Genomic DNA, 14,067 nt, shown 5'->3' on the forward strand with positions numbered 1-14,067 from the left:
TTTTTTTTTTTTTTTTTTTTTTTTTTTTTTTTTTTTTTTTTTTTTTTTTTTTTTTTTTTTTTTTTTGTCTTCCATTCCAAAAACATTATTTTTCCATCAAATTTTTTATGCGAATTGTTTCATTTCTTAGTTAACATTATGGTAAAATATCATTCAATGACTCCAAATATTTGCAGTACTATGGCCCATGTACATTTATAGGCAGAAGCACCCTCTGAACCTCGTCTTCCTCGGACTTTTTACGACTACACTTAGCCTCACAGTTGGCGTTAGCTGTGCTAACACCGATGGTTAGTATCTACAGTAAACTGTTCAGACTTGCTAATACGATGTGAGCTTGATTAAATGTCCTGGTGTTGATCAAAATCTATGATTCTGTGCTGGTGATTGCAGGAAGGATAGTGCTTGAAGCACTAATTTTGACCTCAGCAGTAGTTTCTTCCTTAACCGGGTACACCTTCTGGGCCTCAAAGAAGGGCAAGGACTTCAGCTATCTTGGACCATTCTTGTTTACTTCCCTAATGGTCCTCGTCCTTACCAGCTTCATTCAGGTCATTTTCTGCCCCTTTACTCCACAGTGTCCCTATTGACTCTAGCTTTTTATATATCACTTTTACCACGCTGGGTACCGTCAATAAAATTTAACTTAACTTCGACCAAATCATTAGCTCATAAGTGTTTACTGCCCTAATGATCCTCGTTCTTACTAGCTTCATTCAGGTCATTTTCTGCCCCTTTACTCTACAGTGGCCCAACTGACTCTAGCTTTATATTTATCACTTTTACCTCGCCGGGTAAAACGATAGAATTTAACTGAACTTCAACCAAATTGTTAGCTCATAAGTGTATGCTATGTTGTGTATTGTAGGCATTCTTCCCTCTCGGTCCTACTTCCACTGCCGTTTACGGTGGAATTGGAGCGATAATTTTCTCGGGGTACATTATATATGATACAGACAATCTGATCAAGCGCTTCACATATGATGAATACATATGGGCTGCCATAACTCTTTATCTGGATATCCTGAACTTGTTCCTGACCATTTTGCGGATGCTGAGACAGGGAGACAATTAGGTGGACAGAGTTTTCTCTACCTGAACTCAGGCTTCCAGCATGCGGTTGCTTTATTATATAAATGCTTAAAAATAACTGTTGGTGAAATAGTACATAATACTCTGAACAACGTTCTTGTTTGCTTTTAGTTTTTATTCTGACTGAATGAAGTTTGATATTTTAGTTCAATGTGTTCACCTAAACTGTGTTATATATATATATATATATACATATGCTTTGTTTGTAAATTCTTGACCTCATACTTTGGTCGAATTTGATCCGAGTTCTTGCTTCTTTGGCCCCTTCAGAAAAGGATTAATTGGGATTGGATGATATTTGTTAGATTCAGCTATTTAAAAATTAAAATAAGTCGGATTTGAGAGAATGTTGATTTTTTCTTTAATTAAAGAAAAAGGGTATTGATTGATTACGTTGTTGAGATTTAGACATTGATTGATGTCCGATTTTTCTTTTTAAATATTTAATAATAAATGTTTAATAGGCTCTAAGAATTGCTCTTTTCAATATTTGATATTGAAAATGAGCAAAAAGTTATGTCTTGATTTGAAAAATTCAAACATTTCATTGATAGAGATATAAGATTATCAAACAAGAAGCTGTCAAACAACTACCACAGCACAGCTTCGTTGTCTCTGTTCTTGATTGTGCTTCATATTCACGATTATTGATAAAGAGATAAGGTTCTCCATATACGTTCTTCAAATAAACGTTCTTCAAATAATTATGTCTTGGTTTGAGTGAGGACATTATTTATCATCCGCATATTTACTAAATTTTGAAATATCTAAATTTCTCATTGATAAAGAGATAGGAAATTATCGAACAAACTACACTCCTTTATATTCGAGTCTATTGACGAGAAGGAAGTTTTCTCTTAAAAAATTGACATTCAAATATCAAATATATACCAATTTGTATATCAAAATTTATGAATTAATTACAAGTAAGAATATTCTAAAATTTGAAGAATAAACTTGTAATTAAACATCAATAAAAAAAAAAAAATTCTGAATGTTCTATTGAAATGAAAAGATTTGATATTACCTAGTTCATCAATCCTTTCTATTCTTTCCCATTTTAAACCTCTGGTCTAGTAATTTTCTGGTAAATTGCAACCAAATGATCAGTTAAAAAGGAAATCTGATCGGTTTCCTTGCAATACCAGCAATTCCTCTCTTCTTGTTTGACCTGTATTTTGCATCTTAGAAGAACGTTGAGAGCAATTGACACTTACTTGAGAGATGAGCAGGCATTTTCTTGGCTGAAAAGTGCCTTCAAGCAATATTAATTACAGACACCTTCTTCAATTTGCAATTTGCAACAACATTGTTTCACAGTAAAGAAAATTACTTATACATTAATAACTTGTGCTTTGGCAAATAATCAATCTCTCGTGCATTTTAGATGCAAACTCACTCAACAGGCATGGTTTCGGGGGGATAAAGCACGACGTGGGAGAACGATTTTAACGAGCAAGGTGTTGGAGCCGCGAAACTCTTTCTATTTCTTTGATGATCAACTCTTTTTCTTCTTCGTACTGTTCGTCTTCAGCACCTGTAATAAAATCAGATACCATGATGAATGAACTTCAACTAGCATAGCATCAAAGCATTTAAGAAGAGAGCGTATAATGTGACAATAATTCTGCCATTTTAAACTAAGAACCTTTCCCAGGAGAGAGATCATGAAGCAATTCCAGAAGCTTTTCGTGGTTTTTTGCTAGAATAACCTTGATTTCGCGTGGCTTATTAGGATTCGCGACAAAAACCTGCAAAAAAGTTGGACAAAATTATCCAAATTATAGCCATTATACAATGGCTATCATATAACCAATTGCCTTATTCATATTCTAAATATTTCCATTTTCTGTTAAACTCTATGGTGATAATCTAGTAGGAAATCACAATGGTTCCCACCATTTTGAGAAGGAACTTTTGTCAGCGACATCCAAAATCTCTGAAGTCAAGCCTCCAGGTTGAAAAAGAAACAATTGAAAACCTCACATCACTCGGAATCGGATTAGGAGAGGGTGAAACGTTCCGGGGATGGAAACATAATGCGGTCATGGAACTCCAGAGATCCCAAATATATATATAAAATGTTCAGAATTTGAATGTTTATTGAAGTTTCATGCTATGGTTAATGTCACTACTTAACAACAGAACTTTTTGAACTATTTTCAAGGTGCTGAATTGGAAGGTTGCTAAACCAGCAAGATGCAAAGAAAAGGCGACTACGACGATAATACATCCTTCGACAAGGTAATAATTATGGGCATACCAAAGTCCAAAAAAAAGAGCAGCATTCAATACCTTGAATATGTGGAAAGCAGACAGTTGGATGTTCTTGCTAGAATCCTGCTTGGAAAAGCCAAGATTAGGGAAAATGCTTGAGCATCCATGGAAAAGAATGCTAGCAACTGTTGAAGAAATTGGATAAATTCTATAAGTAGTCTAGTAATAACTACCTTTAATAGAGTCATCATCACTTTCATATTCCGAACTTCTAGAATGTATCGCTTCATTATTTGGGAATTTGGAGATTCCAGTAAGAACTCTGACAGAAGCTGAGCTCAAAAAAACATTTGTCATCAGAACATTGTCTAATTATGCTTATAGTCATATAAAAGGAAATTAAAAAGCCGCCATGAGAGTGGACCTTCAATGACTGTCTTCTAGTTACATAATTGGAAGATGTCAGGAGTGTTTCATATCTGTCAAAGAACTGGAAAATAATCTCTCATTATATGACCAAAAACGGAGTCATAAAAAAAAAATCAAATAGTAATAACTTGAGGGATATATTTCCGAACCAGGAGCAAATAAACTCAAAGAAATATGTTTATTTCTATCCCAGAAGAGCAGGGCTCTACACAATATCATAAGCTATTTTTGTAACACTATACAGGTCGATTTGGAAATCCAGTCCTTGGATTTAGTCGCTTTTGATTAACATTGGGCTAAATCAATATATTTAAGAAAGAATGGAGGTGAAACAAATTGAACTACAAGGATTAAGACATTAGAAGTGGCAAAATTGAGACTATGAGTAAAGTCTAACCGAGTATACATATAAAATGGTCAAAAGAAACGAAACAACGTACCTCAACGTAATGAGCGCTCAAGAAGTTGGAAACTATATTTCCATGTTTGGTAAGCAGGTCCTGCCAGAAATGCACTTGTTTCAAGTTTGCACTATGGATATCAAATCTAACAAACTTTGCATCATAAAGAAAACATATAATACCAGCAACTTATGTCTAACCTTAAAAGTAGAAAATGCATCCGATGCAACATCAAAATTTGGTAACTCCACAAACTTGAAGAACAATTCAAAACATGCAGACTCCAATATGTATCTGAGAAATCACTACAAAAATAAACTGTGAAGAAATGAACTCCCTCTTAGAAACTGAAATGACAACTTTCTCATCTAACAATAACTTGCAGTGATTGGAAAATCACGCACGTTGAGTTCTCTAAAAGATTTCACATGTGTAACCTTCTGTTCGAATTCATAAGGTAATTCGTTCTAAAAGTGGGGTATGTATTCAACAGAGTTAGTCAAATGGGTTTAAGACACATGAAAATCAAATACAAGTCTTGGAGGCTGGGGCAATTTAGAATACATACAGCAACTATGCGATGGATTATTAAATATGAAGAATGAAGGAATGATAGTAGTTAGTGCCAAAAATTTGAGGAAAAGAATGTAAAAAATATGCAAACATAAGGTTTCTAGACTGTAAAGCATGCCCATACTACGAGAAACAAGTTCTTTCTACTCCAAACTTGTATAATACTTCCTAACAATCTTGTCAGCAAGGACCAACTACGGAACTTCCCTGCATTGTAGAATTTCGTTTCGTACATTATAAAGTAGCATCAACCTATTATCGATGAACAAAGTAGCACCAACTTTAGCACATTGTTGAAACCTTGACGGTCAGTTTGAAAAAAGAACATGCATCTTACTTTGCGAGAGTTGGAAATTTAATGCATTCCCTCAACATGGTTCCACAGTTCACAGCAATCTCTTTGTTGTCATAGCTGCAGGTAATAAGTATTGGGAAATCAGTAAGCAGACTGCAAATGGTAGTAATGAACTTGTATAGAACCTCCCAAGAAATGATCTAAGCAATTATACAAAATCATCCCTTTGTCTACAAGAGAAATTATTCATGACTTGACACAGATATGAACTAATCCAGGAAGTGATATTCTTGAACTTACCACACAACGAGGAAGTCTAACAATTCAAAATGGTTCTCAATGTACTGTACACAGCAATAAGTGGTGCCAACCTTTTGTTTCAACAATATGGACCAACAAAGTACAAGGTCCTTTCTTGCCTACATTAAGAAACATTGTCAATCTGAAGAATGATTAAGATACACGTTTTTCCTGGCGATTAACTGTAAGAAATGTTAAGACATGACTTACTTCCCATCCAAGAACAGGCAATTTGTGAATTAGAAGATCGATAACACACTCTTTACATATCTCCTCCACTAGCTGTGAAACTTGATCCGCATTCGGTTCAACCTCCGCGTCTCCAATAAGCATACATCGCATAATTACGAAGTTCTTCTCAACTTCTTCCATAGCCTGAGGCAAAGGATCATTCAAATGTTTAATAACCTCTGATTTGGAGGCAAAGGAATTTCATCAAACAATTCTTGTAAACCTAAAAGTAAGTCCAAATCATCCCCAACCAAAAGAAAAATTGGTTACATAATGCGAGGAAATGAGACTAACCTTTTCAAGAGCTTTAACTTCGACGACGGTTTTGGTATCGAGTGCCATAAGGCTGTCCTTGATGAATCTGGCCACCTCCTGGGGGGTTTTAGGCCTTGATGGCTTGAAGAATGAGAACGACATGATTTATAGCACAGATCAAGTTCCTGCCGTCGTTCCTCAACTTTTTCCCTGGCGATCTTTGCTGAATTCTTCAGAATTAGCAGAACCGCAACGAATCAAAGAAAAGCAGAAGCGGCGCTGGTCGGAGTTTTCTTCTTCTTCTTCGTCTTCCTCCTGAAGCTTCTCTGTTGTTCCGTATTCGATTGTCCGTGTAAAATTCTGACGGAATCTTCAACCAAACATTCACATTTTTTTAATCTTCAACAATCAAATCAATGAAAACCAAAAAAGAAAAACGTTGCATTATTATTATTCCCGAGTATAGCGTATGCTTACGAAATCGACGATGGGACTCGACGAGGGAAGAACAATGCGGGCTGTTTGGTTTAACCAATTGGATGATCCTGTCATGGACAGATTTGAAGCGACGTCGTTTGGATGGTTGTCAATTTTCCGATGCATCGGTTTGACCTAACGATTGTCGTCCTCCCTTTTAATTCTATTAAGTAAATACATAAATGCCTAATTATGTGGGTTTTATTATTATTTATTTTTAAGTTCTATTGTCCAATCATTTAAAGTATTTTTATTTATTTTTTTAAATACTATTAATTATTTCAATCATTTAATAAACTATATAAATACACTTCAAATTTAATTTTATTTTTGTTAAAAAACTTAATATAATTTTAAACGATATCCGAGTTTAATTGTGTTTTAATTCTAATGTCGTTTTCTTTAAAGTTTTGTATAATACATTAGGAGTGTTCATATGATTATAGAACTCGAACCCATTTGGATTATAAACCAAACCACCGTGACTGGGTGGATTTTTTTAGTTGATTCGGTAGTTAGACATTTTTTTTTATTGGGTCAATTCGACCAACTCAAAAAACAGAGTTACAATATAATTTTATTTTAAAAATTATTATAAATATTAAAAATATTTGACGTTTATAATTAATATTAGTCCTGTATTTATGTTTGATATTTAAGATTTATGAGATTCTCGTAATTACCCTGAGATATTATTTAATAAATTTTAAAAGTAAAAAATTGGTTTTGTAGGAAAAATAATATTTTAATTTGATTTTTTTTCCTATGAGACGAAGGGAAAGTTACGGGGTGGACACGTGGACACATGGCGTGCTGGCAGTTATCAACGAGACAAGGGTATTATGGTAAATTAATTATTTCCCACTCCAGCCCAAACCGCCGACTCCACCAATCCTCCAGATATAAATGCCTTCCTCCGATTTCCCTCCCCGCGGTTTATTTCTGCTTCTTTCTGATGCCAACAAATTCCGGTCTGAAATATCAGCGACGAGAGATTGAAAGTTCATCGTACTCGATGCGTGGCCATGATTGGATCAATACGGTCCTTCCTGACGAACTAATCGTTGAGATTTTCCGGTGCCTTGACTCGAAGCTGAGTCGAGATGCTTGTTCTCTCGTCTGCAGGCGTTGGCTCAAGCTCGAGCGCCTCAGCCGAACCACTCTGCGAATTGGCGCAACGGGTAGCCCCGACCTTTTTGTTCAGCTCCTAGCTCGCCGTTTCGTCAATGTAAAAAATGTCCACATTGACGAGCGCTTGGCGATATCTCTCCCCCTTCATTCAGTAAGCCATTAATTTTGACCTCAATTGTCTACTTGATATTCATTTAGGCTTATGGATGATGCCATTTCTGAGTTTTAGGATTGGAATTTTGCTTGTTGGTTTAATTTCACGAGTGTATTGTGTGTAGTTGGAGAATTGGATCCGCTTATCGAGTACTTTGGAGAGTGAACTGAAATAGTGCTCATATAAGAACGTATCGTTGGGGAATAGTGGTGTGCATTTAGGTCAGAAGAAAAGGAGCGAGTAATTGGCGGAGTGCTTCAATGTTACATAGGGGACTTTACCGTGCAAGTTTGATTTAGGCCAACCCAACCATCCTCTTATGCTAGAGAGCTCGAGAAACTGTCTTATTCAGGGAGCTGAAATTCATTGCTAAGGTTTTTGCGTCAAAACTTTGAAGTTTTTTTAATTTCATCAAACTGAACCCTCGATTTGGACAAATCACCTTTGTTTGTTGAGTTACTATCTTCTAGATTCATAAATAGGCGTGGCATTTTATAATCCTTAGGTACTGGTTTTTGTTGTGGCAACGTTTTCACGTGCTGGGTTTGAATGTTCTTATAACCACTAAATTGTCTGGATTATGGATACTATGTTGGTTGTTTTGGATGATCAATTCATTAGCTTTTTGGGTCATTTTTGTGATGATATTAACTCCTCTGCTTGTTTAATTGTAAAGAGATCATTTAATGAAACTAAAATTTTAAGCTTTAATTGAATAAGCATTGTAAAGATGTCAGAATTTTATTGGGAATGTCTATGCAGGGAAGAAGACGGCGCAATGACGGCATGCGCTTGCCATTTAAATCACATCATGCAACTCTTAATACTGGGACTGAAGGTGCGCCGGAGTCTTCTTGTCTGTCTGATGCTGGGCTAATTGCCCTCTCCGTAGGTTTTCCGAACCTTGAGAAACTGAGCTTAATTTGGTGCTCGAACATTTCAAGTCAGGGCTTGACATCCCTTGCTGAGAAGTGCAAATTTTTGAAGTCTCTGGATCTACAGGTAATTCGTAGTCTAGTTTCCTAATTTATGGAAGAAAAATCCCTAAATCACGGATGTGACTTTTAGTGGAATTGATAGCTTGAAATTCATTTAAAGAACCCTTTATAATTCTAAAAATAGTTGTTATAGATGTTTTTCCAGATAATCAAGAATCATGTCCCTGGTCTTTTACTGTTGCGTATCTACTGCGTTCTGCAGTTATCTTTTCGAAACTCAACTCATTTTGGTGGCACATCACGTCTTTTTCTTTTCTTTTCTTTTCTCCTTCTTGTTTTTCGTAACTGTGGGTGTTCATGCTTGGTGACGCCTAAACATTTGGTGACAGCTAACATGATAGATATTTAATATCCTAGGTAAGAAGGTGGCCATCATGGTTTGGCATGTCCATTCCCTTGCATCGTGTCATTTAACATTTATATATCGAAATGGCTTCAGAAAGACGGATTGCACAACCTTATACACGGTCTTCACTTATTAAAGTACTGCCACTATAGAACTTGGTCTCTTTTGTGACCAACGGCTTTATCCTAGTGGGATAGCTAGCTGGCAATATATAAGCATACTAGCTGAAAGTATTTCTGAGTTAGGCTTTTGACTGGAATTTTGTAACGTAGTGGGGTTTCTTCGGCTGGAATTGCTAGCTGATGTCTAGCTTTACTGAATCAGAATTTATTTTAAGAATAACTATGTCTGGAGGCTTGTATCAATAATAATCATAGTTTCCCCAATGCATTGCCACCCATGCCTCTTATTCTCAAGGTTACTTACAATATAGGTCAATGTCCCTTCTGAGAAGTATTTGTTCTACTCTGATGTTTCCTAGGGTTGCTATGTTGGGGATAGAGGTGTAGCTGCAGTTGGGGTATTCTGTAAACTACTCAAAGATGTAAATTTTCGTTTTTGTGAAGGGCTGACTGACGTTGGTTTGGTTGAATTATCCCGTGGCTGTGGGAAATCATTAAAATCATTTGGTATGGCTGCTTGTGCCAAGATAACGGATGTCTCACTAGAAGCTGTGGGCATGCACTGTAAATATCTGGAGTCCATATCGCTAGATTCAGAAGTTATCCATGACAAAGGGGTGCTTTCTCTTGCCCAAGGATGCACACTTCTTAAAGTTTTGAAGCTACAGTGTACAAATGTCACAGACGAAGCTTTGGTAGCTGTAGGCTCCTTATGTCCTTTTCTGGAACTATTGGCTTTATACAGTTTTCAGGAATTTACAGACAAGTAAGTTTCTTTTAAACAGAAAAAATTAAAAAAAGGAATACTGATTATTTCTAACACACCTCATTTTTATGATGATCTATTACCCTTTTATGAGTAAGCAGCTTCTTATTTGAAGGCCAAGGAATTATAGTATTTGGGGATTTTTCCCCTTGGTTTAAGATTTACAGATGCAGCCTTTGAGTTCATTGAGCACTGAACATTATGCTTTATATTCTTCTCCAAATTATGGTGTGTTAATGGTTGACAGATACCAGCATCAGGAAGAATCTTGATCTCAGCATTCTTCATTTATTTACCCACCCGCATTTTCTAATGATTCAGGGGACTACGTGCAATTGGAGTAGGCTGCAAGAAGTTAAAGAATCTCACTCTAAATGATTGTTATTACCTGAGTGATATGGGCTTGGAAGCAGTTGCAGCTGGTTGTAAAGGACTAACACATCTTGAAGTTAATGGCTGCCACAACATTGGAACCATGGGACTTGAGTCCATCGGAAAATCTTGCCCGTACTGTTTCTTTCCAACTCCTCCTGAAAATATTCTAGAATATTCAAATGGATGTATTGTCTAGATTTATTATCTAAATACTTGCATTACCCTCATTGTTGGGTGGGTTCTTTCCGTGGAGCGATTCTCATTTATAGCAAGCGTCTGACTGGTGCATCAATGGCCGTTCCTGTTTAATCACAGTAATTTTTCTCCTGGTCATTATCTGGTTTTTGTTGTTTCTATCTGAATCTCTCTTCATTTTCCCTATCTTGCAGCCAGCTCACTGAATTGGCTTTGCTGTATTGCCAAAAGATTGTTAACTCTGGTCTTCTTGGAATTGGTCAAAATTGCAAGTTCTTACAAGCTCTCCATTTGGTAGATTGCTCGAAAATTGGAGATCAGGCAATATGCGGTATAGCCAAAGGATGCAGAAATTTGAAGAAACTCCATATTCGACGATGCTATGAGGTCTCTCTCTCTCTCTCTCTCTCTCTCTCTCTCTCTCTCTCTTGTCTACTGCATCAATCATATAAATCATTATTACACTCTAGTTTTTGCTTCAATTTTTTTTTTAATAAATATATCGATATATTTTAGTCTTACTGCTGTTCTTAGTGATCATAACTAGATTGAGTTTAGCAGGATGGCTGCCCAAATTAGTTGTTTTTTTTTTTTTCTGAAAAAGAGAAATAAAGAACAACTAATATCATCGTTTATATTATCGATTATCTCAGTGACACTTCGAAAATTTGTAGTTCGCATACAATGGTGAAAGTTGGCGACAATTTATCTATTGAGTTTAATGTTGGGTGTTCACTTTCAGATACCATAGAATTTGATTTTCGTATATCTGGTCTTTATACGAAATAATTAAGAATACTATTTGTAGATTCATTCTGCATTAAGATATGACATTCTAGTGGGAAGGAAGAAGTTTCACTATTAATGAAGTGTTTTCTTTGGAGCTAGATTGGGAATGCCGGAATTATAGCTGTTGGAGAGAATTGCAATCTCCTCACGGATTTGAGCCTCAGATTTTGTGATAGGTACATTCTTATCCCCCTCCTTGCCTCCCTCCCTCAAAATCTCATGGTTTTAATTTTTCGTAGGGTTGGCGATGAGGCGCTTATTGCCATCGGCAAGGGATGTTCCCTTCATCAACTGAATGTTAGTGGGTGCCACCGCATTGGTGACGTCGGAATCGCAGCCATTGCTAGAGGTTGTCCCCAATTGAGTTTCTTGGATGTAAGCGTTCTTGAGGTACGCCCCTCGTTCTCTCTCTCAAGGCGAGACTAGAAATGAACTTTTCAGTCGAAATGAACTTTTCAGAATCTGCTAGTACTTATCCGAACAAAATCAATATCTTTGGACAGAACTTGGGAGATATGGCAATGGCTGAGTTAGGAGAAGGCTGCCCCTTGCTTGAGGACGTGGTACTGTCTCACTGTCACCATATAACCAATGCAGGAATAATGCATTTAGTGAAGGGGTGCTCGATGCTTGAATCGTGTCACATGGTCTATTGTCCCAGCATTACCGCAGCTGGGGTTGCCACTGTCGTTTCTAGCTGCCCCAACATAAAGAAAATTCTGGTCGAGAAATGGAAGGTGAGTGAGAGAACGAAACGACGTGCGGGCTCAGTTATTTCCTACCTTTGCATGGACCTCTAAATCACATTCTCGTGTTCGTGTTCGTGTTCATGTTGGTTATGTTCAAGTAAGACGTTCTCTTGCTTCAGTAAATCAATCTGATTCTGTTATTGTTTCACTTTTCAGCTGCCATTAGTTGTTGTTTTGTGCTGTAGCTTTCATGTAATATTTAAATGCAAAAGAAGACAACATGGGAGCAATGGTTTTGTCAAGAGAGAATATTGGCAGAGCTATTGATGCTTTACTTAATTAGCATCGTTAATAATAATTTATAGAGTACAATCAAGCGGCGATCTTGATGCCTCAGTTCTAGCATGAACGAAGAATGAATATTCTTCTTTAAACAAAGGTTTAAGGGTATTACTTCTTTTATCTTTTTACTATTATATTTTATCATTACTTGTTTTTTTAGTTTTATGTGAGAGTAGTGATTCATCTTTCCTAGTTGTCTACCTACTTGTGCTCCTAGTTCGATTGGAGGTCGATAAGTGTGGTTTGTTGGAAAAAAGGTCATCTATCTTGACATGATGCATGAATTGCTTAGCCGTGCTTCGTTACTCTTAAATATATTTAGTGAAGATTCAAGGAATAGAGCACGAAAGTTACGATGGAGTTTGTTCAATTTACTTAAATAAAATATTCCTATAAGAAACGGTTCACGTGAATGGTTGTGAATAAATATTTTGCAATCATTCACTAGAACAATTTCATTAAGAGATATCTTATTTAAGCAAATTAAATAAATTCCAGACTTCTGTGCTTCATTTCTTGAATCTTTATAAAAAGAAGTGAAGATTCAAGAAATGGAGCATGGGAGTCACGATAGGCTTGTTCAATTTGCTTAAATAAAATATTCCTACAAGAAACGGTTCAGTCATATAACTCTATTTGCTAAGTGCCATAATCATGTTTTCTAAGGTGTTGTTTATGGGTGCATCCCAGTCGTGTTTGTCCAAGACACCATTGGCCGCATGTTCGTTTTAAAGTCTTTTTTACATGCTTTCATCTTAAGTAAATTTTTATTATTTCATATTGTGTCAATACAGGAGTATGGTAGGTATGGTAAGGAAATATGCGTAGTTGTCAATTCTTTCTATTTGGGTTATGTGTTATCAAAACTGTTGTTGTCTAATCGCTTTTAGCTTATAACATTGTTTTTTTAAAAATTGTTTTTAGCGTATTTCTAAAAATATTTCTTTCAAATGTGACTCAAGGCTCGAGCATGTGCCAACGTTGTTTGTGAAGTTTGAATTTTTCACCGGCGGACTTGTTCGTTGAGTTATAACAAGTGCCGCATAATCGTTGTCTCATTGCCACAAGAGTGCGATTGTGACACTAAGCACGTGATCAATATGTGACAGTCTGAAAAAGACATTGGACAATGTTTAAAATTAAAATGGGGCTCGAACTCAATTAATTGATTAATAATATCTTAATCAATTAATAATTTCCACGATTAAATTTGCATGGTTTAATTTTAGGGATTATTCACGCCATATTAACTTAAATTTAAATTTCAGGTCATAATTTGATTAGTCTAAATTTAGTTTGGCTGAAAAATATTAATTTTCCCTATAACTCAACATAATAGAAAATTTCACTTTTGCTGCAAAATAATTTACTTTAAATTTGGAATTTTCTTTTTTTATGCATTTGCCCGTTGCAAAACCAATAGACAACACCGCTCCCTCTCGTTCTGCATCCATCCTTATATAAGCCATTCTTCGAACCGTTATTGAGCACCCGTCGCGGAGAAGAGGCCAGTGCCTGATGGTTGTGGCATCAGAGCCATTTGGATCTTCAGCAATTTCGACGCTTTTATTTTCTCCAGGTTATCATTTCCTCATCTGATTATCCTTGAGTGCGCGAAGAAGAATCGTCGTTGTTTGGATTATTCTTTTCTCAGTTTCATGTTTAATTTCTGTGGCGTCGCAATTGAATAGCTTGATCTTTTCTTTTTATTTTAGAATTTTTCCGTTTGTTTTCCTTTCGAATTAGCGATGTCTTTTTGTTTGATGAATACTTGTTTCTTCTTTCCATGGAATCGTACTCGAAAGATAGAATTACTCTCTCACTGTTACCTAGCTTTTGATTTTGATGTTTCGGTGGATATTTTTGAGGTTGAATGCGAGAAAAATTGCT

At 36.1% G+C, this 14,067-nt stretch overlaps 3 protein-coding genes and 1 long non-coding RNA gene across 4 annotated transcripts in view; 3 read left to right on the forward strand and 1 right to left on the reverse strand.

Moving 5' to 3' along the window:
• Positions 1 to 1,251, forward strand: part of LOC111498906 (BI1-like protein) — a 3,193-nt gene extending 1,942 nt beyond the window's left edge. The window contains exons 2-4 of the mRNA XM_023150261.1: positions 177 to 290; positions 394 to 551; positions 869 to 1,251. Of these exons, the coding sequence (XP_023006029.1) occupies positions 177 to 290; positions 394 to 551; positions 869 to 1,075 (479 nt within the window). The 3' untranslated portion in view covers positions 1,076 to 1,251. The remainder of the gene's footprint in view (positions 1 to 176; positions 291 to 393; positions 552 to 868) is intronic.
• LOC111498907 overlaps positions 1 to 6,217 on the forward strand; it is an 18,183-nt gene extending 11,966 nt beyond the window's left edge. Inside the window, exon 2 of the long non-coding RNA XR_002720876.1 lies at positions 6,036 to 6,217. This is a non-coding gene — a long non-coding RNA (uncharacterized LOC111498907). The remainder of the gene's footprint in view (positions 1 to 6,035) is intronic.
• On the reverse strand, positions 2,306 to 6,211 carry LOC111498905 (calcium-binding protein 39). The gene is made up of 11 exons (XM_023150259.1): positions 5,833 to 6,211; positions 5,518 to 5,682; positions 5,308 to 5,426; positions 5,050 to 5,124; positions 4,340 to 4,433; positions 4,179 to 4,238; positions 3,734 to 3,799; positions 3,543 to 3,641; positions 3,388 to 3,432; positions 2,741 to 2,843; positions 2,306 to 2,629 (listed from the first exon to the last, which is right to left on the reverse strand). Exons 1-11 carry the CDS (start codon positions 5,953 to 5,955, stop codon positions 2,541 to 2,543), a joined length of 1,038 nt encoding a protein of 345 aa, XP_023006027.1. The 5' UTR covers positions 5,956 to 6,211; the 3' UTR covers positions 2,306 to 2,540.
• Positions 6,218 to 7,075: 858 nt separating the features above from the next.
• Positions 7,076 to 12,240, forward strand: LOC111499122 (F-box/LRR-repeat protein 4-like). Its single transcript, XM_023150604.1, is given in 11 exon segments — positions 7,076 to 7,141; positions 7,143 to 7,202; positions 7,204 to 7,253; positions 7,255 to 7,552; positions 8,318 to 8,557; positions 9,381 to 9,787; positions 10,109 to 10,294; positions 10,552 to 10,744; positions 11,246 to 11,322; positions 11,386 to 11,536; positions 11,650 to 12,240. Coding segments are annotated over 11 exon segments (2,025 nt in total). The 3' UTR covers positions 11,947 to 12,240.
• Positions 12,241 to 14,067: the final 1,827 nt, after the last annotated feature.

The sequence above is a fragment of the Cucurbita maxima genome, unplaced genomic scaffold (assembly GCF_002738345.1).
Source record: "Cucurbita maxima cultivar Rimu unplaced genomic scaffold, Cmax_1.0 Cma_Scf00026, whole genome shotgun sequence".
NCBI lineage: Eukaryota > Viridiplantae > Streptophyta > Magnoliopsida > Cucurbitales > Cucurbitaceae > Cucurbita > Cucurbita maxima.